Here is a 27,433-nt window from a genome sequence, read left to right as displayed (position 1 = left end):
AAGAAAGTTTTATCTTCTGGTAGAGAAGTAGCCTCTGACCCAGAGAAGGCTCTTAAGGAGCATTCACATCATCTACAGTAAATACATATACTATAGCAAATGGGGCTTTAGAAAAGTACCTTTTCAATCAGTCTTACAAACCAGTAACCAAAGAAAATAAATAATAATGGCATGGTAGAATATCAAGAATGCTAACTTTTTCAAAATGTCCATGCATAATCAAATCAAACTACCTCTGGTGGTATAGCTATGAAACAGATCATGAATGTGACTTTAGATAAAAGTTGTAAAATCTTTTGCTTGCTCCAAATTTTGTCTGTCAAATGCAAGGGGAGAAAAGTAGAAATAATTTTTAATTCCTCTGGCATCGACAATGATTACATTTGACAATGAATTCCTGACTCTATCTTTGTATCACTAGACCTCTGCCCAGTTCCTCACATAGAGAAGAAAATCAACTAATGATTGCTAAAGAAGGAAAGAAGGAATGAAGGAAGAAAGGGAGGGAGGGGTGCTACATTTTCAACTGTATATTTCAATTGTTCAAATAGTGCTACATTTTCAATTGGTCTCTCAGTCTTTGATTTTCACATAGAATTTTTATCCCATCTTCAATCTTCTTCTTCTTCATTAATGATGGTTCGATGTTGCATTGGGATTTGTTTCAGCTACATGTAAATTATTGCTCTCTTCATGTGTTCATAGCTCTCTTTCTCTTTCTACAAATTCCTCAATACTATAAAATGGACTAAGTAGAATAAACATGCTCCTTGTCTTCAAAACTCCCCATGGACCCCTGGAACACATCTCTTGCCGTTACTGGAGAGTGATGGAAAAAGAATGAATTTTGAAGCCAGGCAAAACTGGTTTCAAATTACTTAACTTTATGCAGATTACATGATGGTTTTTTAATCTGTTTCTTCTTCTGCAAAAGGGTAAAGATAATACAAAATGACAGATTTGTTGTGAAAATTAAATCAGCTCCCCTCACCAGAAAAATTAAGATGTTCAAAAACATTAGCTTCTATACAATGAACACATACCATAAGGAAACTGAGAATCAATGAGGTCAAATAATTCTTTCCATATTACAAGAATTAGTAGGAGAACCAAGACTCAAACACAGGCATGTCTGATTCTAAATCTCTCTCAATGAATATTAGTTATCTTTCCTTCCCAGCCAAATCCAAATACACCTGACAGGATGACATGAAAACATCCTGTCACTGAATTGCTAAAACGCATGTTCTCAGAGAAGGCTTCTCTATATCCTGAGTTCAAATTGATTATTTTCTTCACTGGGCTACCCCAGCATTTCACCTGATACTCATTTATACATAAAACAGTGACTGAGTACCTCCCAGGTCCCAGGCATTCTTCTAGGTACTGGAGTGAATTTTTGAAAGTTTAGCTTCTCATTTAGGTTATTTCTGTATGATTTGTATGTTGACTGTAAACTTCCTGAGGTCAGAAGAGCCCTTCTAATTTATCTGCAGAGCAGTTTTCTTGTTCTTTACTCAATGCAAAGTACTTAACAAAGGTTTAAAAATGCCAGGTTTATGTTCTAGTTTAAGTTCTGCTACTGTTTTGGTTGCAAGACTGTGAGCAAGTCTAATTTTTTAAGCCTCAGTTTTATCATCTCGAAATGACTGTAATATCCATGCCATTTGATTATTGTGAGCTATTCGCTAAGTGATAGAGCCTATACATATGTAAGGGGCTATGTTGTTGCTATTATAGACATCACATTATTATTTAATACATGAATGCTAGGATGAATGTTCTGCACTTAGCTTCTGTATTAGCAAATGTAAGATCAGATTGTTTGGTTCCATATCAAGGCTTTCATAATTATATTACCTCACATCTGTTGCTCAGACTCTCCTCAGAATCAGTTTCTGGTCCCAGGTTGCAGATTTCTGCCTCCTGCGATGGATTTCTGGCCTCTGACTGCTGGTAATCTGATGTGGGGCTGCCAAGCTCTGCACCCCAGATCGTGTGCCTGGGACCTCATCTCACCACCATGTTCTATACTTTGCCCCCATTTGACTTTGAATCTGACCAGCCTGCCTCATCTTACTAAGGTGTCTTTTCTCAAATTCACCACATCTTTGCTTCTTCCAGACTGCCATGCTCTGCCTTGCCTCTCAGCATCCTGGTTCCAGGCTACCCTCATATCCATAACTCTGGCTCAGCACTGCTCTCTCATGTCCAAGTGACCCCCCTATTAGAGCTATCTTTCTGATGCCTGACTGCCTGCCCATAATCCAAGCAGCCATCCTTATTTTGGTCTTCCTGGCCCTAAATGCACTACTGGTTTCTGTGACAGTCTCTCTAACCAAACCCACCTCAGGCATCAGGGATGCTCTAGACCCTTTTTCTCTTGAAAGAAGCAACAAAATATTGTGATCTGTCTGAATCTTCAGTTTCCTTCTTCCTATGCCCAGGTTTTCCGGCTTGACCTGCCTATATACTGCCAAAGCTTTTACTACTTTTGTTCCTCATACTGTGTTCTTGCCATGCCATTAACATGACTGCTTTTACCTGCTTCCTTTGCAAACTTTTATGTGTTTTCTCTTTCAAACTCCTTTAAGTTCTCTCTGATAAGTGAAAGAAGCCAAGACTCTAGTATACTCACATCATAAAACTTATGCAAATCCAATTAATCCAATCAAAGCTTATTTGTGTAAAAGCCTGTCTTATGTGCTTTTTGAACTCATTTCCCATGAATGGAAATCTTAATTAGATGACTAAACTTAGAAGGATAGTGCATCTTGCAAGAAAACCAAGTACATTTAATCCTTAATAGTATAAACTGGAAAAACTTGAGGTTTTTTTTTGTTTTTTTTGTTTTTTTACCTACCAGGAATAGTACTGTTCGACTTCACATTAATTACAATCAGTGTTTTTCTGAAAGAACTGCAGTATCATATCCTCAAATTTATAGAGCACTATATAGGTGTATGTGTTACACTTTAATTTTCAATTTATAATGAGAAGATTGAAGATATGCATTACACAGGTGAACACACCTGTTATGCAATTTAGAAAATGCAAGTGAAGATGACTTAATTATAGAAGCAAAACATAGCCAGAGAAATAAAAGTAAACTTGCCAAGTTGAATTTTAATTCTATATTTCCAACACAAACTTTCATAATTGCACAAATGTTTATCTTTTAGCATTGTCCATGACGCAAGTAACAGTTTAACATCACATAGTATGTTTGTGACAAAAGTTAACTTCTTAGTAACCATCTAATTAAAAATGTATTTCACAGTATTAGTTTTTATTTCAAAGTGAGAAAAAGCTAAGAATTCTGCAACACACTTAGCAGCTGAGATCCATGTGCTAAATATTGCCCTAGAGTCCTTAAAACTCTAAACCAATATTATATTTTTCTCTTTAGTTTACTAAACTGAAATTGGTCACAGAAACAGAATTACTTGTGTGAGAGAGGTAGTTTTAGAAGCCCCATTTTGCAGATAAAGAAAGTGAGGGTAAGATGTTAAATTGTGTATTACAGGTTTACCTTTCCAAGCTGGTAAAGGAATCTTGACTTCAACCTCTTAGTATCATTGTAATACATTTTCGACTCAACAGCTGTTATGTTCTGAACCTAACTACCTCTGTGCTGAACACCTTCCCAGTCTAGGCATTGTTGTAGTTCCTTCAACCTACCAAGCTTTCTTCAGCCTAAACAACTTTGCATGCTGTTTGCTGGGAACACTCATCCTTCACTTCCCTGACTAGCAACGTCACCTCCTCTCAGAAATCTTCTCTTTCATGATTGCCTCTTTCATTTTTCTCACTCCACTCCACCTCATTCCACTTCCAGTTATACATACCTCCATCAGGATTAGTTAAAAATACACTAATACAGGGATCCTTTCTTCTATCTCTGACTATCGAGAACCCATTACACACAGAAAAACTTGTCCGAGAAAGACTTGGTAAATGTTTTTAATAACAATATGAAGGATTGAAATTACTGAATACTAACTTAAGCATGCTTAAGTCATTGTGCTTTAACATGATTGCTAATAGGCCATTTCATTTTGAACCCATATGATAAGGGGAGAAGCTACTTTGCACTTGTTTGATATTTCACAAATTAGGAAATCCTGAATTTCAATGAACAGTATCTATAAACAATAAAATCCTAATTTTATTTTATCTGTTCTGCCTGAAGTTAATTGAAGTTGTACGTGATTGCCTGCCCAAGCAGCACCGAATCTTCCTTTACTCATTAATGTCAATCTCTAAAGTACCACTAATTTTTATCACTACCCAAGGAAAGAAACTTTTCTCAAAAATAGTTCCATGTATTGAGTCAAATGTTTCAACTCTTACTCTATGATTACTGATGAAAATGTACAGAGTATGATTCAGAGATCCTGAGTGACAATAAAATCATGACTCATCTCATTTAGAAACTCTGCCAGCTATCTGAATGCACCATGAGAACAACATCCAAAAAAGTGTTCTAATTTTATCATATATACACATTTTCAGATGTAAATTTTACTGATGGCGTTAGGTAAAATTTATAGGATGCCAATGGTTTGGACTGAGCTCCTGCACTAGGCCCAGTGAACCAAACCAAAATGGAGTCACTCATACTAACATACCATGTCATCAAACAGAAACTAAGTTGTTTATCTGACCTTCCAAGAAATCAGAAGTGTAAGAGATAATAGCCAATTCCTCAAACAAGCCAGTTTTAGCTGGCAGGATAAGGAAGTCCCTTCTGCTTTAACCTTTCTACAGAAAGTAGCTTTGAAACAACCAATCTGCTTTTTGTTTTCTATTTCTGCTTTCTTCGGCCCTTTTCTTTCCATAAAACCAAACTCCTCTGCCTAGCTCATTGGAACACTCGCTCTATTTTATAGAATAAAGTGTTGCCAGATTCCAGCATCACAAGTAAAAGCCAATTAAGATCTTTAAATTAAATGTGTTGTAATTTTGTCTTTTGACAGTTTTTGCAACCAAAGGGACCTGAATATCATTGCTGACAACTCCAGAGATCTCATGAGGAAAGCAGGAAAGGCACTGCTGACCCTTTTGAGGTCCCTTGTCTTCCTCATGGAGCCCCAAGGGTTGTAAGTTCCTCTTAGGTAGGACTCTGATCTTTTTGCATCAACCCGCTGATTTTATGGGCTTTTGAAGCCAGACTTAGTTTGTGCTGTGAGAAGACATTTGATCTTGGGTTAGGTACCGAGGGTTAGTTAGTGCTGTGAGACAGCACATAACCTTTGGGTTTGGGGTGGCTGAGGAGTCACTGGTAAGAGCTGCAGTTTTAAAGCTACCTGATAGCTGTTGCAGTAAGTGCTTATTATTGCAGAGGGCATAAACTCCATTTTTTTTGTTTTTGAAATTCACATGTAATTTGAATTCTATTCTCTTAATTTCTTTTTATTGTGCAATTAGGTAAGGCAGGCCTCAGGTTCCTGACTGAGTCAGACAGAAACTGGAATATCACTAGCTAAGCTGCTCAAGTGTATCTCAAAGCCAAAGCTGCAACTTGACTGGTGGGCTCAGTTCAGGAACTTAAGAACTATTAAAGCAGCCTGGCAACAGAAAATAAGACTATTATGTTAGGATAAGCTGGACATGGAACAGGGCAGTGCCCGCCAGCATCAAGAGAGTGTCTGTGCAATGGAGGGCTCTCAAATTAAGCCCACTCAGGAATACCTATCATGTGCAGAAGCTTCTAAAAGGATTTCAAAACATTTTATTGACTCTTTAAAAATATTCTTTTGCAAAGGTGAATAAAAATCTTAAGTGACTAATTGATAAGAAAATTTGAATCTACTAACCTTTTCCCTTAGTTACTATCCTATCCCAAAAGTGAAAAGAAATCTAAGATGTTTATAAAGGTTAGGACCTCAGGTAGAGCAGGTTTCCTTCTTTTTCAGAAGTACCCATGCTGAGTCCAGGCAAAGAAAATACTTTCTTTGATCTATTTGTTAATAGGTTCCACCCTGAAGTTGGTAATCTAGTAAGGAAACAAGCTAAGTTGAAAAAAAAACTACCTAGCTAACTAAATTTGTCTCCAAAACATATCTTTCTTGTATTGAGCTGGCTATGTAAAAACTCTTCACAAAAATTTATATCTATAAGAAAAACCACTCAAAATTCTTACAACAGAAGAGCTCATTGGTCTCAACAAGCCTGACCTTTGACCATTTTGTCTTAACTTGGCTTCCTACCTACACCTTTTCTTGTTTGGAATGAAGGAGCTCTTAGAACAATAGATGACGGCTATCTAGGTTTGGTGAAGTCTCCTCTCCTTTAATAAAAGTTAATTGTCCCTAATTGCTGGAACTTCCTAGCGAGAGGATTGATAATAACTGAGTTCCTCTGGGATGATCTGTCTTTAGGCAGATAAGGGGAATTCAGAAAGCTCCACCTTGCATTATGCTGTTTTTCAGGTGCCCTCAAACTAATCAACAGAGTTATGTGCTGCATAATAACATTGTGGTCGTTGATTGACTACACAGATGACTGTGGTTTCAAAACCTTTTTAGTGGAGCTGAAAAATTCCTTAGTGATATTATACCATCATAACATTGTAGCACAACCACTTTATTTTTTAAAATAAATTTAGTGTAGCCTAAATGTACAGTGTTTATGAAGTCTACAATAGTGTACAGTAATGTCCTAGGCCTTCACATTCACTCATCACTCACTGTCTGAATCACCAGGGCAATTTCCAGTCCTGCAAACCCCTTTCATGATAATTGCCCTATACAGGTGTACCATTTTTTAATCTATTATACCATATTTTTACCGTACCTTCTCTGTTTAAATATGTTTATATAAACAAATACCACTGTGTTACAACTGTCACAGTTTTGAGTATAGTAACAAGCTGCACGTATTTGTACATAGCCTAGGAACAACAGATTATTCCATATAGCCTCAGTGTATATACATTATGCCATTTAGGTTTGTGTAAGTACACTTCATGATGTTTGTACAATGACAAAATCACCTAACAATACATTTGTCAGAAAGTATCCCTGTTGTTAAGGGACGTATGACTGTATACAATGCAACATATTTTGAGGTGGCATTTCCTGAATTCCTTCAATGGCTAGTTTTGTTTAAGGAACAACTGAAGTATAATTGTTAAGGATGAGTAAATTTGGATAATGTAAATGGGATAAAAGTTTACAAATGCACTTGTCACCGTTTCAAAAATATTTTTTCGTAACTTGAAACCTTAAAGTCACATTATATTAAATTAAGTAATGGATATTTATGAAATGTCTGAGTCATTTCTAAGTTAGCTAAAATACTGAAACATTAATTGCTGAACATATGTTTAAAGTATATATACTTTGGCATCTTATTTTCATATGGTATGGAGAAGCTAAATATATTTAGGTATGTTAGTAAACATGAAAAAATTGTTCTAGAGGAAACACACAATTTTAAAAATTATAAAACGTACTAACATTCATAAAATGTTAGTATAAGACACGGAGTTCAAAATTGCTTACTTCCTAGGTTTTCACTAAAACTTAAGGTTACCAGGAATTTAAAATTCTAATTAACATATGGTAACTAAAAGTAGAAATAATAAGGGGAACAACTCTGGATGTGATTAAAGTAAGGCTTTTTTTTATAAAAGAAGTTGTAAAGTATGAGGATATATTTTTGTTAAAGGAATAAGGGAATAATCTTTGTTCCAAAGTAGAGTGGTTATTCCAAAATGAGAAAATAGGAAAAGTATAGGCCAAAAACTGAATGGATAAGAAAACTGTAGAATATTTGTGGAAGATGAATCTTGTGAAAAGAATTTTATGCGTGATAAAGCTGGCTAAAATTAGAAGGTAACTATGTTTTTCTAAATAGAGAATATTACACATCAAAAGTACACTGATGCAAAATTAAAATTTGGTCCTCTGTTACAATGACAAGGTTTTCTTGGAGTGTTGATCTGCTCTTAATAGAAAATAGTGAAATGGGTGGTTTTTTTAACCTTTTAGGTAATTGGCCTAGGAAACAGGGATTCTCTGTTATCAAGATGATTCCCTATGCTTCAAATTTTCTTTATTAATTCTTTGATTACTTAAGAAAATTGATTCTTCTCCATATTGAAAGAGCTAAGATTTTCTGACATCTATATAACTTCCTGTATTTGCCTCTTAAAGTCTTTCAATTATCACTCTGGATAAATAAATGACTAGTACTTTACAGTGATATGTAATATTGTTTTGATCAAGTGTTTTAACTACTTTGATACTGACAAACTTCCCAAAATCACATGCTAAATTAAGTCTTCCTGATCTCAAGTTAACTTTGGGATTTTCCACTTAAGCCCTGGAAAAACCTCTAAGGATATGTCTCTTACGTAGTATAAGAGAGGTATTAAAATAATTAGGCTTATTTGATATGTTAAATTATATGAGAAGCACTTTCAAATATTAAGTGATTTTTCTTTAAGTGATATTTATGGGTATGTTACTAATGAGCGTCCTAAAATATTGTATGAAATTTCTAAAAATCTGATCTGTTATTAGTCATAATTTTGGTTTTATTTTAAAACGTGGTATACAACAGAAATACCATATTTCCCTATGAGTTGTGCCATTATCATAATGAACTCAAATCAGATCTTTAACTATGGTCATTTTAAGTCCTTTTGTCCACAGTTAATTGCTTTATTCTAATGCTTTTCTGAAAGCCTTTTGCAAGCAACTGTAATCCTAATGTGTTATACATTCAAATAAATTCACGGAAAAGACTCTGACAAATACTGTTTTCTGATAACTTTAGATCACACCATGGGACTGGGTAAGAATTTCTATCACTCTAATGAAGAAACCAGTGGGTTCATGAAACTGTTAACCAAAGGCAAGCAGAATAAAAATTAATTATATGAGATGAAATAAACTGATAAAGAATTACGCATTTTACACTTTTTTTTAACATTGCTGATTCTGTTGATTTGTTTTTCTAGGTTTAAGAAAATACGTTTTTTCTCTTAAGCTACCAAACATTTATAGCAATTTGGTATAGTATACTTTCATGAACAAAAATTGCAATATTTACCTTTTCTCCATAACCAATCTCTCCAGAATTTGGAAACTATTCATGGGCATTCTTTGATGGAAATAAAGTTATTTGCACAAGTTCACTAAGAGTATGTTCTGCTTATAACAGTATAGAGTCAGAAATATTGGTTATATTACCAAAACTTTGACTGGAATGTGGTATCTGAGAAAATACCTAGAATGAATCTGTATGTACTGCAGGTCAAGTCTAAAGTCCACTTTGATTTGGCTTCCCAGCCTTGAGAGGTTTTAAAAAGTCAAATCTGAAATTCTTTGTCAAAAGTTGCAGCAAAGCAAACTTGAAAAGAGCCTATGTTGGTCAATCACTATCCTTGTTTCATTTATGTATTCAGGCCAAGTTTAATGAGATTAGACCTACGTTGCAAACAAATTGGTCTTACTCTAATTATCTTTATTATAAATGGGATAACTGTAGAGAAAAAGCTTATGTTTATGAAGAAAAAATATACTATACCTGTTATTAGGTTATAGCCCTATTCATTGTTTTCAAGACTTATTATCAACTTGTAGACTAGACTATATCCTGAATTATCTAGTTTCCTCCAATATTGGGCTACAACTCTCTAAGAACAAGATCTGCTTTGTTCCTGAAGCCCCGTAAGCTAAAACTGGACAACTCAATTTAAATTTCAAGGAATAAGTCTCATGCCTGATATGTGGGCCATATTGAGAGCTCACCAAACACCCGATACCATAACCAGAGATATTGACACTATAAATTAGGACAAGAAGTTGATGACTTCATGTAGTATACTACTTTTCTCAAGATGTCTGGACATATCATAATGAGATTCTTGCTTCTCTTAAGTTTTCCTTGTTTATGCCTATATTTTTCCCTTGGCAGGATCATGCTATAGTTGTAATTTCACAATCGGTGCCTTCTGTGGGTAACTTGATGAAATATTGGATTTGACATGCCAAACTCAGATCATTATATGAACTAAGGAATCCTTTAGTCCACCCAGCATGTAACTTAGCAACATCCCTAACACAACTGCTGTTCAAGTTGTACCAGTGGTTCCTTTTATAGAGTAAGACTTCTAGATCTGTTTGTTCTCACTCCTCTTTAATTTAACAGAGTCATGGGTTGTCAGATTACCTACTAACTGAACAGGGAGGAGTCTGTGCAGTTGCTGACACTTCTCGTTGCACATGAATAAACACATGAAGCATTGTAGGAACTCAGTTGCAAAAAGTTAATATTAACAGCCTATTTGGTTAAAATGGGCAGAATCATCATATGCTCATTCTTTGATCTGTTCAATTTTAGTTGGTTTGGTTCATGGAGACCCTGGCTAAGAAACATATTCCAAACTCTTGGAATTATTCTCCTAATAATCACAATAGTACTCTCCTTGGTATACTGTATTATCTCAAGTTTTAAATGTTTGCATTCAACTATTCATGGAATGTCAAGTGGTCTCTTTGGCTGGAATAGAAAAAAAAAAACTCAAAGAAATGCTTAATCATGAGGACCCTGAAACCCACAAATGGTGTGTTAAGACTAGAAATCCAGAATAATAGTAACAGAGTTGTGGTACTGCTCCAGCATACCAAAAGTAAGAGTGCAATCAAAAAAGGAGAACTGTTAAATAAAATGTACAGAACACAGGCGTGGACTGAGCTCCTGAACTTGGCCTAAGGAACCAAACTAAATGTAATCATCCATGCTAAAGTTCCATGTCACCAAGCCAAAACTAAGTTATTTATCTGCCCTTCCAAGAAATCAGGAGAATAAGAGACAATAACCAAAACCCCAAACAAGCCAGTTCTGGCTGGCATGATACGGAGGTCCACTCTGCTTTAACCTGTGTAAGAGAAGTGACTGTGAAATAACCAATCTGCTTTTTGTTTTCTGTTTCTTCTTTCCTCAGCCCTTTTATGTCTATATAACCAGACTCCTCTGCTCAGTTCATTGGAACTCACTCTGTTTTATAGAATGAAGTGTTACCCAATTCTAGAATCACAAATAAAAGCCAATTAAGATATTTAAACTAAGTTTGTTATAATTTTTTGACAGTGGTTTGATTTATGAAAGTGAAAGAAAGATGATCTTAAGTCATCTGATTAATTTCAGAAAAAAATTGTTAAAAAGTGTACAAAGTATATAAAATATCACCCTTGATAAAGAAAGAGCAGGCCAAGCATGGTAGCTCATACCAGCACTTTGGGAGGCCAAGGTGGGTGGATTACCTGAGATCAGGAGTTTGAGACCAGCCTGGCCAACATGGTGAAACCCCATCTGTACTAAAAATACAAAAATTAGCGAGGCATGGTGGTACACGCCTGTAATCCCAGCTTCTCAGGAGGCTGAGGTAGGAGAATGACTTGAACCCAGGGGGCGGAGGTTACAGTGAGCTGAGATCATGCCACTGTACTTCCCCCTGGGTGACAGAGTAAGGAGGCTCATCCCAAAACAAAACAAAACAAAAACAAAAAAAGAAAAAGCAATACCGTACTATATAAATGCTTAAGTAGTGAAAATTTGAAGTTATGAATATATGTGCTATGTACTATTAAAGACATGGGAATGTGAAATAGTAACTACAGAGGCAAAATATGACAATGTTAAAGATTTTTAAAACAAAAGAATGAGTATGTGAAATATTCTCCATTTGAAGTAAGTGAGATTTATTTTGGACTGTCTCATACAGCTTGGATTAAATGAAAAATGAAATGAATATACATAAGGAAAATATTAGAAATCAGCGATGATTAGGAAATAAAGTAAAACTAAAGACTTGAGTTTTGGAAAAATAATTTGGACTTTATAACCTAGGCCTCTATGGATGGGCAGTACACCTAAATATATTTTCTCATAAAAATTATCTTTTATTCAAGTGCCCAGGAAATTATTAACAGTCTTAAAGAAACAAGAGTATCTAAAATAATTTTAATTTCTATTGATTTTATTTTTTTAAATACACAAGTATTAACGCTACTTATATCTTCCATTTTAAAGGCATTATGGTAGTCAGGATGTGGTGAGCAAGAAGCAAAAATACGCAAGACAAATATGCTAGTCTATAGGAATTTATAATCTTTTGACAGCCAAAATATGTGTGTATGTAATTAACTATAATGCACAACCATGTAGTATACTACATCATATATACTACATACAATTGGAAGCATTTTGATAATCATCTGATCCCAAGACAGTAAACCCAATTAGATGAGGTTTCCTGGAGTGTTCTCTTAAGGTTTAGAAGCCCAGCTTAATCTCAGCAGGAGAGAAAATGCCATGATCTCTCAGCAACATTTACTGTGTTCGTGAAGCAGGACAGTGTCACCATATTGTGTTTTGCCTATTTGGAAAAAAAAAAGATGAATCTTCTCTAAGGATGAAATAAATTGACCACAAGGTGTCTTTACACCCACCCCAAGTCTAATGCATTGAGAAAAAAAAAATAGCATGCAAAATAGGTACACTTTCTACTCTATTTGCAAGAGTGAAAGCACACTCAAAATACATCATTCAGTAGTGGTGACAACAGTTAAGAACATAAGACATCTTGTGTACAGTCAGATATGGGCAGCCAGAATAGTAGAAGGGACTCATGTCCGTGTTATATGAAGTTAAAGATTCTCAGTTCAAGAAAAGAAGAGTCAAAGAGCTGAAAAGTAACTTCAAACACTATGAAACCACCTAAGTTGTTCCAAATAACTTCAAAAGGTTGAGTGAGGTCAGTGAGGAGATTCAGAGAGACAGACTTTATTTCACTGGAAGGCAGAACATCCCAATAATCAGACTTGATTTTTACATAGAAACAGCTGCCTGGGGCAGCAATGAGTCAGTATCCTGTCCCAGTTGGAGTTCAAACCTTTGCTAACCAGATAGCTAATGATACAGAGGCCGAAAAACAGGACTAGACTTTCTCAAGGGCTTAAAGCTAGTAAGCAGCAGAGCAAGGAGGAACACTTACGTGCCTGCCTGTCAGGCCAGTGAGTCACTGTTCATTTCAGTTGTCTTGCTTTCTCTCCAGCAATCCATCCCATACCCACAGGTACCCTCTTGTCTTATGCAGAGTATATAAGGTAAGGGAAAAATACAGGAGTTTATAGAAAAGATGGATTACTGTTGAGTAGAAGCATTAAGGAAAGAGTTATGAAAGAGATAGTATTGGAGCTGTCTAAATTAAAGGATGGAAAGTGTTTAAATAAATCCAAATTAAGAACAGTGAAAACAACATCAAGTACAGTAGCTCATAGAACTGCTTTCTCAAGTCACTGGTGCTTCCCAGGAAATGGTACCAGGACTGGACCAGTCCTGCTATTATGTTTGCTATTATTTTGAGAGTACTCCTAAGAACAGATTGTGTCCCTTCAAAAATAAATATGAGTTCAAAATATAAATATATAAATGTCTATGCTTTTCTTTTAAATTTATACCACTGAATAACTCTTATACCTCTAAGTAGCTGCCAAACTAATGACTGTCTCAGGTACAATAGATATTCCATATGTTACTTATACTGTTATATTATGCTATGTGAAAATCACACTGTAAGAATTCAAAATCTGTGCATCAAAAATGGGTAGATTTTGGTTATATCCACTTGTAGCAAGTTTCTAATGTAGTGTTACTTTTTGTCTGAAAAGATTTGATGTTAGAAACAAAAAAGCATCATCATCAAGCCAAATGACGTGAGTGGTAAATGCTCTTTTTCCCTGTCTTTTGCTACCTCTTCACTATCACAGTATTTAACTATAAATACAGTATTCAGTAAAATCTTTTGGGACAACAGTATAGTCACTCAGAAAAAACTCTCATAGTAATCACATACTCTTCACCAATTAATACTGCCATAAAGAAAGATTCATTGCAGATGGCCTTAACATCTCTAGGAAATGGCAAAAAATAACAGTACTAGTGAGAAGGGCCATCCGTGTATTAAAAGCACATATGGAACCATTCTGTCGAGGTATGTCACTTCCTTTATGTGGGGTCATAGGTTAGTCGCTTAATCTTTCTGTGCCTCAGTGTCCTCATCTGTAAGCTGAAATAACAACAGGGTCTCATAATGCTGATGTAGGGGCTACATCAGCTAGTAAGGGCTAGTTAATATGTATAAAGTAGTTGAAACAATGTCTGCTACACAGTAAGTGCTCTATATATGTTAGCTGCTTGTGTATTTGTGTTAGCTCATTCGTTGCATAACCTTGGACAAGTCATTTAGTCTCTCTAGGCATTGATTCGAAAATTATGAGATAAAACTATATAATCTCTAAGCCCTTCTTCATGACTAAAAAGTTCCAGTTATGAAGAAGCATGTTCTCTTTCACACTGGATTCACGAATCTTTTCCAAAAATGGGATGACAGAAAGAGCCTGATAGTGTGGCTTGAAAAAAGTGTCTACTGGATTCTCATATCTGTATTCTAGATTTAGCCCAGGAAAAATAAAAAGGGAAACCTAAGTAATCATGTGATAAGGAGCCAGAGAGAAGAGGAAATAAAGATCTCTTTGTGAAAGACCAAAAAGATTGTCACATAGTTTTGACTAAGTCTCTTCATTCATTTTAGTGACTGAGCAAACCCAACACTGTGAAGGCACATGTGAAGGAAGAGGACATTGTCACCAACCCAAAAATACTGTCTAGTATTTTTTTAATTGGAAATTTTAGGAGTTCATTTTAAATTACAAGATGAATCCCCAGGTGCATTATCTCTATCCAGGACTGCTCAATTTTGGTGTGTGTGAGAACATAGCGTTCTGCTTTGATGAGATCTCTGGAAATACAAGACGTTTCTGAGTGTAAAAAGTGCTTCTGTGAACCCCAGTGTGAGAAAACGCTAAATATGAAATGGATATTAGAAAGTACGGTTTCTTCTGGTACTATCAAAAGCAGCCTTTAAAAAAGGGATCACTTCACTAGAACACAATTTACTCAGCACAGAGGTTCTGGTTGTATCAACACAAATTCAATTTTCATTAGAGAGGAAACGCCACATGTTATTTTAGTGTTATGCAGATATGTCAGGGGTACATTTGTACATAACTGCTCTATAATTTCATAAGTATTTTATTTCCAGATATTTCTTTGAAAGATTTGAAGAAGGAGTGGTGGGGGCTGGGCTTTATCCTAGTTTTAGGATTTGGAACTAGTCACTTAACCTCTTTAAGCCTTAATCTCAAGGTATGGTGCACATAGAAGGTGCTCACCAAATATTTGTCCAGAGAAAGGAAGGATGAGAGAGGGAGTGAGAAAGGAAAGAAGGGGGAAATGAAGGGAAAGAAGGAAAAAAATGGAAGGAGGGAGGGGAGAGGGGAGAAAGAATGGAAGTAAAGAAAGTTCCCTCCCTTATTCTCCTCATTTTGTACTTCCATTCTTTCCACACTGTTTCAATTCCAAGTGTTTTAGATATTTCCATACCATGCCAAACACAAAACAGGTCATCAACAAATTAATGAAAACTTGAAAAATTCAATAGACTAGCAAATGTAATTGTGGCAATATGGCAAATAAAATTCAATCACTTCCACAATTATTAAGTTATCCATTAGCTAACAAATTTTGTATGTCTATTCTAGAAATAATGAGGACAAAGAAGACCTAGTTCCTAAGTCATGAAGTCTGTAATTTACTTTAAAACACTTCACCATAATCTGTCTGATATGTATGTACCAGTTTGTTTATATTCTGATTTAAGGAGTAGTCAGCTAAAATGCTATCAAAGTGCCAAGTCCTAAATAGTCACCAGCATTTTATCAGAATGTCCCACTCCAAAGTCTTTTTGCTATCTGCATGTTAATTACCAATGATTTAATTAGCTTTGTGGATGTAAAAAAGGATTTTTCATTGATGAAAGTAATGACTGAATTTGCATGATGAATGCTAAAGATGAACTCACTGGTAAAATCAAAGATTTTCAAAAGAAGATATACTTGCAGCCAACAAGGATATGAAAAAAAGCTCAACATCACTAATCATTAGAGAAATCCAAATGAAAACCACAATGAGATACCATCTCACATCAGTCAGAATGGCTATTATTAAAAAGTCAAAAAATAACAGATGCTGGCAAGGTTGCAGAAAAAAGGGAATGCTTATATTCTGCTAGTTAGAATGTAAATTAGTTTAACCATTGTGGAAAGCGTTTTGGTTTCTCCAAGAACTTAAAACAGAATTGTCATTTGACCCAGCAATCCCATTGTTGGATATATACCCAAAAGAATATAAATCACTCTATCATAAAGACATATGCACATGTATGTTCATCGCAGCACTATTCACAATAGCAAAGAAATGGAATCCACTTAAATATTGAGTATATATGGACACAAAGAAGGAAACAATAGACACTGGGGCCTCCTTAAAGGTGGAGGGTGGGAGGAGGGTCACGATCAAAAAACTCCCTATGGGATACTATGCTTACTACCTGGGTGATGAAATAATCTGTACACCAAACCACTGGGACATGCAATTTACTTATAACAAACCTGCATATGTACCTCCTGAACCTAGAATAAAAGTTTAAAAAGAGACTTTCAAGCTATGTGGGTTAACTAAAATAGTTTGGAGATACTTCCTACTCTTGAATGAATAGGGTACAGGACTCTAGTAAGGCCTGCACCCTCTCCCTCAATGGCTTATTCTTAATGAATTTAGAGTCCAGCCCTTGGTTTAAAAGGGTTTCTGCTTGGAGCATGTCAACTTGGGGGCCCAGAATCCCACTGTGGCTGTGCCCACACTTTCATACAGGATTTCATGAACTAAAAACTTCTCAAGGACAGAGAGCTGGGAATTCATTGAACTTAGAGAACTTAGAGAACGGAAGAATATGTAAACCGTTGCTTAATAAATTGTTATTAAATAAATATGCACAGCAGAATTTGTTCTGACACTTGAATTTAATTCATTATAACATCATCACCACGAACTTCAGTTGGTGCCTGGATACCTTATCTAGTAAAAATAACCTAAAAGCTGGGCATGACCAAATTGGCTTGAATCAGGTAACACCACATGACTTTGAGATGCTCAAGTCTAGTTATGGAAATGTAAATAAAATACAATATAAAGTATAATATAAAGTTATTTCAGTTTCACAACTTGTATAAACGATGAAAGATCATAGAAGAGAATGCAGTTATTCAACTGAGAGAGTCCAAGAGACCTACCTAAAGGCATTGGTGCTAGCTTGGAAGAATATATCAGAATATTCCAGGAAGCTGTTTTTTGGTTTTGTGGGGGTGGGGGAAGCATAATAGAGGTGAGAAGAAAGGAACATAAAAATGAATTCATACAAGAAATTACAAATGTATTATACACACACACACACTACCCCCACCCACACATACATACACATGCTTAACTCATACATGTTGTATCAGTGAGAAAAGCCCACAATAAATTATCTATAGAGTTTTAAATGTACCTGGCCTAGAGAATAAAACTCTAGAATCCTGTTTTTGCCACCAGAAAAAAAATGGTGATTTTACTGACAGTGATTCTCAAACTACATCTGTCATAATAAGACTAAAAAAGTAACCAGCCTGCTGAGTGAAAACTGGCATTCTCATAAAAAGTTTAAATAGTACTGAATATAGAACTCCACTTCACATATGTTAAAATATCTTTTATAATAATGATACTCCTTATGATTTTCCAAAGTCTGTTATAAGGGTGCTGCTAACTATAGGTTAAGATCCTAACTCTGACCTCAGAACTTACCTTCTCAACCTGTATAAATGGGAATGATGAGCTGAGAAAATTTAGTTCTACTGGCTATTCCACTGGTCTTAGGAATCAATAGAGTTTTATCTTTAAACACAGATTTTTTTCCTCTTTTTATGTTTGGCTGTAACTAAACATATATTAACAAGCATGTGGATACTGTAAAGAACATATTGATGTATACTCAATATGTTTTAACTCTCCCTTGCCTGCTAGAAATGCCATCATTTATGCTATAAATCAAATCAGTAGGCAACTGCAGCCAACAGAGCATTGGACCTGAAGTAATAGGTTCAGATCTTAGATATGTCATTTACCAACTGGAGCAAATTGCTAAAAGCTCTCTGGATATGTTCCTATATATGATATCTGAAAAGATTAAAGAGTAAATGGTTTACCTCATTCATTCAACAAAAATGATTAAGTACACATGTCATTTGCTCTGCATTATCAATAAAAATTATTAGCATTTATGTTAAACAACTAGCTATCACTTACTGAGCACTTAATGCATGTAAATATTTAACTCTTATCAGGTAACAGGTTAAGTATTATCTCAATTTTACAGATTAAAAAAACTGAGGCTTGGATATGTAATTTTAAGTATTTTTGTCTGAACTTCCGAAGGGCAGAGATATGCCTTACTTACTTTAGAAGCCCAGGCAATAGCACTATACCTATTACATAGTAGATACATTGTCAACTTTCAGAACTTTTGCAAATGATGTGTTGTGGCACAGTACCAGTTTAAAAATTAATATGATACACGACATACTTAATACATGGTATCAGCTATGCTCCCTAGAAATGTTATTTCAAATTACAAAATGAACGAGATGATTCTTTCTAATCATGTTGACAATACTCAGAGCTTATTGAAATATTTTGAAAACGGCCTTGGGTATTGCATTAATAATTAGTTAGGAGACCATTTTACATTTTTTTTTATCTTTGCTATTCTTTCTACAGGAAAATCAGGAAAAAAAAGGTATAAAAATCTTACTCATTTTTTCCACACCACAGACTAAGGCTGGCAAAGTAGTGCTGCAAGCAGTGCTAACCATCTCCAATGACCAAGTAGCTACATAACCCATGTAACCTGCTCACGTTATATTTTCCTTATATGTATGAAGTGATTTATTGTCCCCACAGTGTTTTCTCAACCATTTCATTCTCACAACAGCACTGAAAATAGGAAGAAATAAGTCAATATTTTTCAGATAAGGAACTGGCAAGAGAAGCCACATGGATAATGAGCAATGCAAGACAGAGGGAGAGACAGGAACAGGAAAGAGAGAGAAGGGTGGGAGAGGTGAAGGGAGAAAAAAACACTAATTGGTGTTATGGGTCTTTGCTTTTCCCTCAGCATCACCATCTCCTTAGCAGTATGCAAAGGAGAGACAATAAGTGGAAAAAGAGACAAAGAAGAATGGAGAGAGAAAGGGAAAAAGAAAGGGAGGGAAACAGGAAAGAAGGGAGAAAATAAATGAGTATGAGTGAAAGTATCTAAGTGAAGCAAAATCCTAAGAGACACAAGAAGGAGTCTAAACAGACCCACATATCCCCAAAGAGTAGTTCTTAACTTTTAGGGGATTTTGGATATATCCGACAATCTATTAAAAGCACAGAGGCTCTTACTAAAGAAACTGCATATGTACATACATACGTGCAATATTTTACACACAATTTCCTTGCAATCACTGCACCCCCAAATCTAGTGCCAGGTCTCATTTTAAGAAACATGCCTTAGAAACAGAAGTACCTCCACCTCTCCATATACCACGGTTTGCAGATCTAGAACCAGAGGGTGGTTCCACATAAATGTGGTGCTTGTAGCACTGTAGTAGTGTGTGCTACTGAGATGAGACTCATGCCTTTAAATCAAAACAATAGAAATATCTTTGAATCCCTTCTGCTGCCACCTACTCCTCTACAACATTTCCAAGCTTAATAGGAAACAAACGATTTCCTACACCACCCATTGAAATCATCATCTACAATAGAACACGAAGTTTTCCATCAAAGCAGGAAAATTGAAATCGAGGATAAAAGGTTTGAGAAAATTTTGACTCCTGGTATTGAATTACTATGAGTAAAATCTTTAAAGACTAATTAACATGTTAGGATAAAAGTATATAACAAAAAATGAAATGCACAGCCTTTGGTGATTCTGCCATTGCCATCATGGGACTCCAGATTGGTCATCTAATCTCTTCCAAATCTCTTTCATAAATTTGTTGTGAAATTGATTACATTAATGAATTTAAATAATTAGAGTCTGACATACAGTAATCTCACTAAACTTCCATTTCTCATTTATAAAATAAATATATTTAATGTTAGTCCCCAATATGTTTAAGGAAAGTACCATCCTGGGGAGTATTAAATGGAGCAATGCGTTAAATGCACCTAACACAGTGGCTGGTGTGTAAGAAATGCATGACCAATTTTAGCTAATGTTAGCCCACTTGGACAAACAGAGGAGTCACCAAAGATAGGAATCATTAATTTCATTCTAAGAACTGAATTCTGCTTAAGTTTTGCTTTTCTTCCTATTCAGACTCCCAATTTGAGAAGGTCAGTAGACTAAACTAGGTGGTTTCTATCCACATTTAATTTCTTACCGGCCTTGGAATACTTACTTACACATGTTAACCCATTTCATACTCAGTAATCCTGTGAGGCCAGTACTCATATTTACCTCAATTTTACAGTAGAGAAAACAGAGGCACAGAGAGGCTAACTGGCTCAAATTCTCACAGCTGGAAAGTAGCAGATCTGGCCTTCAAACCAAGAAGGCTCCAGAGTCTGTGATCTTAACCTGTACATGTACTGAGTCTCCAAGAGGTGGGTGTTTTTATGTCCAGTTTATGAATGAGAACATTTTGACTGAGATCACATGGCTAGTAAGTGGGAGAAACCAGGATAAGAATCCAGACACATCTGAAACCCATGTCTGTGCTTTTTCTCCTACACCACACCACAGGAATGTTCCAGGAATGGGGATGGGCAGTGATGCCCAAGGCAGGGTTTGGGGGAAAAGAGGTCTATGGGAAAGCTTTAGGCACGTTGATCCAATGGGGAGCTCTAGGTATGAGATGACTTTCTATCATCTATCTTCACCACATACAATGATGCCAGCACCCTTGGGATAGCAGCAGTAGCTACATTTCTCAAATCTGAGTCTCCAGGTCCAGAGGGAGCTTCCTGGAGTGGCAGATATAAATAATCTGAGATGTAGCTTAACGTTCAAACCTGCCGTGCTCAGTGTCAGGGGCTGCCTTGGTTGGTGCTGGTTTTCTTTATGTTTATTCTAGCTTTGTGAAGATGGTGATCTAGCTTCATCTCCTTTAAATCATCTATGTTGCTCAGAGATCTGAGGAACAATAGCTCCTAGTGGCCACTGTATCCAAATTTGGGGAGCAGAAACTACTGTCATCACCAGTTCTTTTAATCAATGAACACCAAGGATCACTAACTAAACCTCTAACTGTACATGCAATGTCCAGTGCTCTGGCAAATGCCATACAGAACAAACTGAACGGTACCTATTTTCAAACAGTTTATAAGCTATATCATCTGTGTAAATAAGCCCAAATTACAGGTGTTTTCTGAAAACGCAATTGAAATAATATTAGACAATGCAAAATAAACTTGGAGATGAGAGTTTGAAATTATGTATTTTGATAACATTAGAGTCCTATACACTACTACCTAAAAAAAAAATGTCCTAAAACACCACCCATCAAACTTTATCTCTGCTAAATTCCTACAAAATTGAGAGAATCTCTCAGCCTGGCATGGCATTTCAATGTGACCCCAGCCTTCACCTTCAGATGTATACACCCTTTTCCCCACACACCACTCTTAGAAACAAACAAACCAACTGCTGTTTCAAGAGTACAGTCTCCATTTGCGGCCTCCACAGGGTTGTTCATGGAGCTGTTCACGGAGTGATGTCCTAACTCAAATTCCATTTCAGCCCCTTTCAAGACACATCTTAAATACCACCATCTTCTCCATGAAGCCTTTCCTCATGTCTCCAAACAAAAGTGATCTATCTCATCCTCTTCGGAACCACTAGAGGTCTTTGTGGTATATACAGATGCATGTATATGCGTATATACATACATATGTATAACTTCTGTCATAATTACTTATATTATGATCTGTGGTATGTTTATCCAATTTCACAAATTAGACTAAATGCCTTAGGATCAGTTACAATGGTTTACTTCTGAAGTTGCCTTTATAACCTCTACTTAGCCAGATATAATGCTTAGAACACAGGAATTCAATAAATTTTACTGAATTATTATTTTCTTAATAACAATAATGTTAATGATGTAGTGAACTCTTATGGAGTATCAACTATGGGCCAAAGATGACATTTACATATTATAACTAATTTGATATTCAAAACCATGTCACTAAGGGAATTGAGGCTTAAGGAGCTTAAATACATTGTTCAAGGTTACACAGCAAGTAGAGTTCCCAACTCTTTTTTTTTTTTTTTTTTTTGAGACAGAGTCTTGCACTGTCACCCAGGCTGGAGTGCAGTGGCGTGATCTCGGCTCACTGCAAGCTCCGCCTTCTGGGTTCATGCCATTCTCCTGCCTCAGCCTCCCGAGTAGCTGGGACTACAGGCGCCCACCACCACACCCGGCTAATATTTTGTACTTTTTATTAGAGACGGGGTTTCACCATATTAGCCAGGATGGTCTCGATCTCCTGACCTCGTGATCCACCCGCCTCAGCCTCCCAAAGAGCTGAGATTATAGGTGTGAACCACTGCGACCAGCCCCCAACTCTTAACAATGCAGCAGAGTGTACTTTGGATTTAAATCCAAATTTACTAGACTCGAAACCTGGGCCCTAGTCAGCATTATATAAAAGTGATAAAATTCAAAATATATATTGTTTTTAATTTTTACATAAATGAATTTAGCAAGCATGAAAGAAATCTGTAGATTGTGGTAGTGAGGAGAACGACTTTTCAAAATTACCCTCAAGAACTAGAAATGAGTTTGAAAGTTAAAGATATATATATATATATGAACCTTTATTTTATATATATATATATATATGAACCTTTATTACTACAGGACAAAAAATGTAAAAGAGACTTTTTGAGGCATTTATTTAGAAGAACGATTCATGAGCAAATTGAATTTTCATCCTGTAATAGAAAAACCACACTTGAGAGTATGATAGAGTAAGGGGAGAATTCTGGGTGTAACATTCTTAGCCTTGGTCCTTGGAGAAGATACTTAATCTTTCTAAGCCGTCATGTTCCCAAATGTTAGATAAGAATAATAATTATTGCTTTCAGAGATAATGCAAATATCAGAAGGATATAAGGTATGTAGAAAGTTTATTAGAGTATACAGAAGAAAGTAATAACAAATGATGGGTACTGTTAATATTATTATTATTATTATTTTGATGCCCAAGTGAGCATGCTAACCCAGTGTTCTTGAGAGGAGTGGAGAGGCAGAGCTGCCCCTACTGCTCCCAGCTCCTCACATGGTGACAGAGTGCACTATTCCTAGAAGCAGAAGGGAAAACAAACACCAGCAGCACAGCTATCCTCCAAAACCTACCACTTCCTTCTCTTCTAAATTGATTCCCAAACCCATTCTCTTGTACCTAAAAGAACTAAAGCCAAAACATAGAAATCAAGTTGGATTCTGACTTCAGAAAAATCTATCCACTTATATTCTCAATGCCTGCCTGACCAGCCAGCTTCCACCTTCTTTCAGAGAACAAGCTCTTTGGGAGCAGTGGAAGTCACATGGCATTCAGGCATCAGTCCTATAGGCATACAAATGCCATACCCACCTTTTTTGGTTTGTTTTCAGATACTCCTTATTATCTGAACTACACTTTCTTCAAATACTAATTGGAGATAATATCTCCTGAAAGAGCTGCTCTGAGAAATATACGTGACTATGACTATTCGGTACCCAAAATAGAGTAGGCACTAAATAGTGACTAATTCATTCTTTTTCTCCGTCCTACATTCCCCCTAAGTGCAGAATCATCCAAATCTTTGGGCGAGTGTGTTCTTGTCTCTAACTAGCACCTGCCACCATGATTGGATGGTTAGGACTGAAAAGTGCTATCTGATTTAAATAAGACATAGAATGGTAATTCAAGGATGAGTTACAGACATTATTGATTACAGCTATGACCAAACCAATGAGCTGAAAGTGACAGGCTCTTCCCTTTTTCTTTAAAACAACCCTTGAAAAATATCTGAGCTATTTAGTCTCCTGGAAAAAATGTACATGGGAAACCCCGATCTCCAGAAAGCAAAAAGGGCCCCAAAAAATCGACCAATTTTTTTTCCTCTGCCAGCTTGTCAAATGGAGAAAAGAGAACACAAACATGAAGGCTGGATTTGGGGCTTCTAACAAATTTTAAAAACTTATTTTACATATATATATGTAAAACATTATCTGGGGCAAGGTCTAAAACATTTCAAACCATTATGATAGAGGCAATTTGAAGTCAACTATCACAGGACATGTGATAAAGTTACTTTAAGGTTATCAAGAAATTCCTTGATTTGTTCATTGAATTCTATTTTGTGTGTTAGGAACTTTTCATTATTTTACAAATTAGTAAGTCATTGCTCCTAAAATTAAAAAAAAAGATGAATATCCAAACCTAATGGATTCAACAGACATTCTTAACATTCAATTTACACATTTAGCTACTGAAAATAAAACTTCATTTTTCCTTTCCCCTTCATTTTCTTATTTCCTGTTTGTTATCTGTTGAGGGAGAGAGAGAGCGCGCATCACAGGAAGGGAACCTCCAATACTTTGTCAGTATTAAAAGAACCATAAAATACCAGGTTTTCTAAAGAAACGCCAACAATTCTAAGAACAAATATGCAGCATATTCACATATGTAAATTACTATAATAAAATTAATATTATGTGTAACTTACCCCAATAATTTCATATGTATATATGTGACGTGTATATATATATATATATATATATATGCGTGTATCTGTATAGTCATTCTTTCTCTCACACACACATAGACTCAATAAATCCAAAAGGCATGCTCTGTGAGGTCCTAAGAGAAAAGGACTTAAACTGCCCAGGGAGCAGAGCAGCCTTTAAATAAATCTGAAGTGCTCTTGCAATTGAGGTACAGCTCCTGCTTTTCAGCAAAGCACTGGTGCTGAGGCCTCTTCATTTAGAAATTCTCAAATTCTTTTTTCAGATATTTGTTCCCTGGTCAGCTTATTCCCATTGGCACTTTCATCTGAAAACGAGGGAGGTGGTGAAATAGAAATACGTGCCCCGACTCGGGAAGCGGGAGTCCCTTCCACACCCCAGCAATTGATCCCCTCTCTCCTCGCCGGCCCGCGCGCCGCTGCTCTTCTTCCAGGCGCAATCGAAGAGGAGGCAGTTAGCGAGTCAAGGCCACAGAGTGGATGCAATCAAGGTTCACCCCCAAAGCTCACCTCTTTTGCAACCCGGATCCCCGCTCCTCACCACCTACGGCCCCTCTTCCCTTCCATCCCCGCCCCGTCACCCAACGCTGAAGCCACCGCGGGGCGTGCGGGGGTAGCGTGTGGGAAGAGCTGGGGGCTTCTTTCGCACCCACCCCTCACGCGCCCTAGAATGTCCTCTGGGGAAGGGGCTGCCCATAACTTGGAGGAACTTAGAAGGCAAAACCTACTGTGCCCCAACCCTCCGAGGGGCCTCAACCCCGAAGGCGAGGGGCGAGATCAGGGAGTCGGCGGCGAGGGCGAGCGCCCCCGGGCTTACCACGAGCACTGGGACCCCGGCGGCCAGCGAGTAGAGGAGCACGGGGGGCACGGCGCTGCTGTCCTCCGGGCCCGGGTAGGGCTTGCGGTAGGCGCTGTCGTGGCAGAAGAAGCCCTGCACGTTCACGGTGAACGTGTCCGTATACTCGAAGTAGTACGCCAGCATCACCGTCCCTGCCATGATCACCATCTGGAAATAGAGCATGCTGCTGGTGAGCGCCGCGGGCAGCAGGGGCATGCACGCCTCCCGGGCCGGGCCGAGCCGAGCCGAGCGGGCGGCCGACGCGGCGGGCCCCCTCCCCGGTCCGCCGAGGCAGCCACCGGGGGCGCGGCGGCGGGGGCGGCGGGAGGACGAGGCGCGGGAGGCGGGATGGAGCCGCTGGAGGAAGAGGCGGAGGCAGGTCCGGGCTTCGAGGCGCCGGCAGGCTGCAGAGGAGGCGGCTACCACCGGACGAGCCCCCTCTCCCCTGCCCGCCCCCTGCCCGCCGCAAGCGCCGCCCGCCCCGGCGCGGGGTCGCGAGGGAGGGCGGGGAGTCCCGGGCGACGGGCAGCGGCCGCTGCGCCCCTGCACGAGACCATTCGAGAAGCAGCGGCGCTAGGTCAAGCCCCCAGGCTAGCCCGAAGGAGGCGCTGCGTGGGCGGACAGGGCGGCAGCAGGCGGGACAGCGGCACCTGTACCCCTCAGAGGGCGGACGCTGTGGGGCTGGAGAAGCTCCTCGCGGGGGTAAAATCAAAAAGGGGGGAGGGGAGGCAGTAGAGATGGAGCTTCCAGAAACTCTTCCTAGGCACCAGCTGAGAGATTTAAGAAATCCGCACAACGCCCGGGAAAATGGTGCGTGGACGCGTCTTCGGAGCGCAAAGCCCACCAAGGCGCAAAGTGCCCATGCGGCGCCTAGAGTTTCAACCGGTGCGTCCAGCCTGCATCCCTCGAATTCCTTGACCCAGCCCGGGGCTGGAGCCTGGCGGTGGTTTCTAGGCGCTGTTAGAAAAATCTCAGCGAGGTTTCTTTGCCTCCTCTGCAGCCTCCTAGGGCTTTGTGTATATATATATATATGTATATATGAATAATAATAGAAATCATAGCCCAGTAGCTCCCGAAGCATCATCTCTTGTACAGCGGCCCCTTCCTGGATCCATGCATTCTCTTTCTCATCTTTTCAGTCTGTCTTTATTAGCTGCTTGTGAGAGGAGGCATTGCAGATTCCAGGCACTGAGCGGTCCCAGCCACCAGGGTAGGAAAAAGGACTATTTGCCTCATCTCGTTATTTATTCCCTGAATTCCAGGGAACTGCAGGGATTCCTCAGGGGTCGGGATAAAGGAGAAGGAGACCAATGCTGGCTCACAGCACATGCATACAAAAATTCATACGTCCATGGCTATCCACGCCTATGCGTGAGTATGTAACTAACTGTGGAACTGCATATATGCAAGGAGCCCGTTCTGTCATGCCATGTGGGTCCCTGCTGCAAGCTTGGTCAGCAGACTCTCAAGGGGTCTTTCTTTGAACCTCAGGCTGACACTCCTCTACTCCAGTGAGCAGGTGAGGAAGGATGAATACAAGCAAGAGAAGGAAAATATTTTTAGAACCCTGCCCTGCTCATTAAAACCTGGAATCACCTTAGCAGGGTGCTAGAATGTTGGTTCATTGTAATAGGCTGTAGCTTGATGAATTTTAGAGGTGGGCCTTTATCATCAGGAAAAACAAAACAAAACACTGTTGGCTTAAAAATCTGTTGAAATTTGGCCAATGATTGGTAGTTTGGGGATGGGATAGTAATAGCAGCGTGAGTTTCTTTAATGTAGTATTATACATACCTCACCCTCCGCATTGTTATAAACATAATTCCACAACTAATTACTTAGATCTACAGGAT

The 27,433-nt window shown here is 37.9% G+C and overlaps 1 protein-coding gene across 3 annotated transcripts in view; it reads right to left on the bottom strand.

Annotated features, from left to right (window-relative positions):
• PLPPR5 (phospholipid phosphatase related 5) overlaps positions 1–26,126 on the bottom strand; it is a 110,893-nt gene extending 84,767 nt beyond the window's left edge. For 2 of the 3 annotated variants that reach the window (XM_012500404.2, XM_030825011.1), the window contains exon 1: positions 25,560–26,109. In XM_012500404.2, coding sequence (XP_012355858.2) covers positions 25,560–25,796 — 237 coding nt within the window. In that variant the 5' untranslated portion in view covers positions 25,797–26,109. Of the gene's footprint in view, positions 1–25,559 lie in introns of all 3 variants that reach the window. The other variant, XM_030825012.1, reaches the window with a different exon arrangement.
• Between the last annotated feature and the right edge of the window lie 1,307 nt (positions 26,127–27,433).

The sequence above is a fragment of the Nomascus leucogenys genome, chromosome 12 (genome assembly GCF_006542625.1).
Source record: "Nomascus leucogenys isolate Asia chromosome 12, Asia_NLE_v1, whole genome shotgun sequence".
NCBI lineage: Eukaryota > Metazoa > Chordata > Mammalia > Primates > Hylobatidae > Nomascus > Nomascus leucogenys.
The sequence above is the reverse complement of the archived record's forward strand: the minus strand, read 5'-3'. Positions and strand labels throughout refer to the sequence as shown.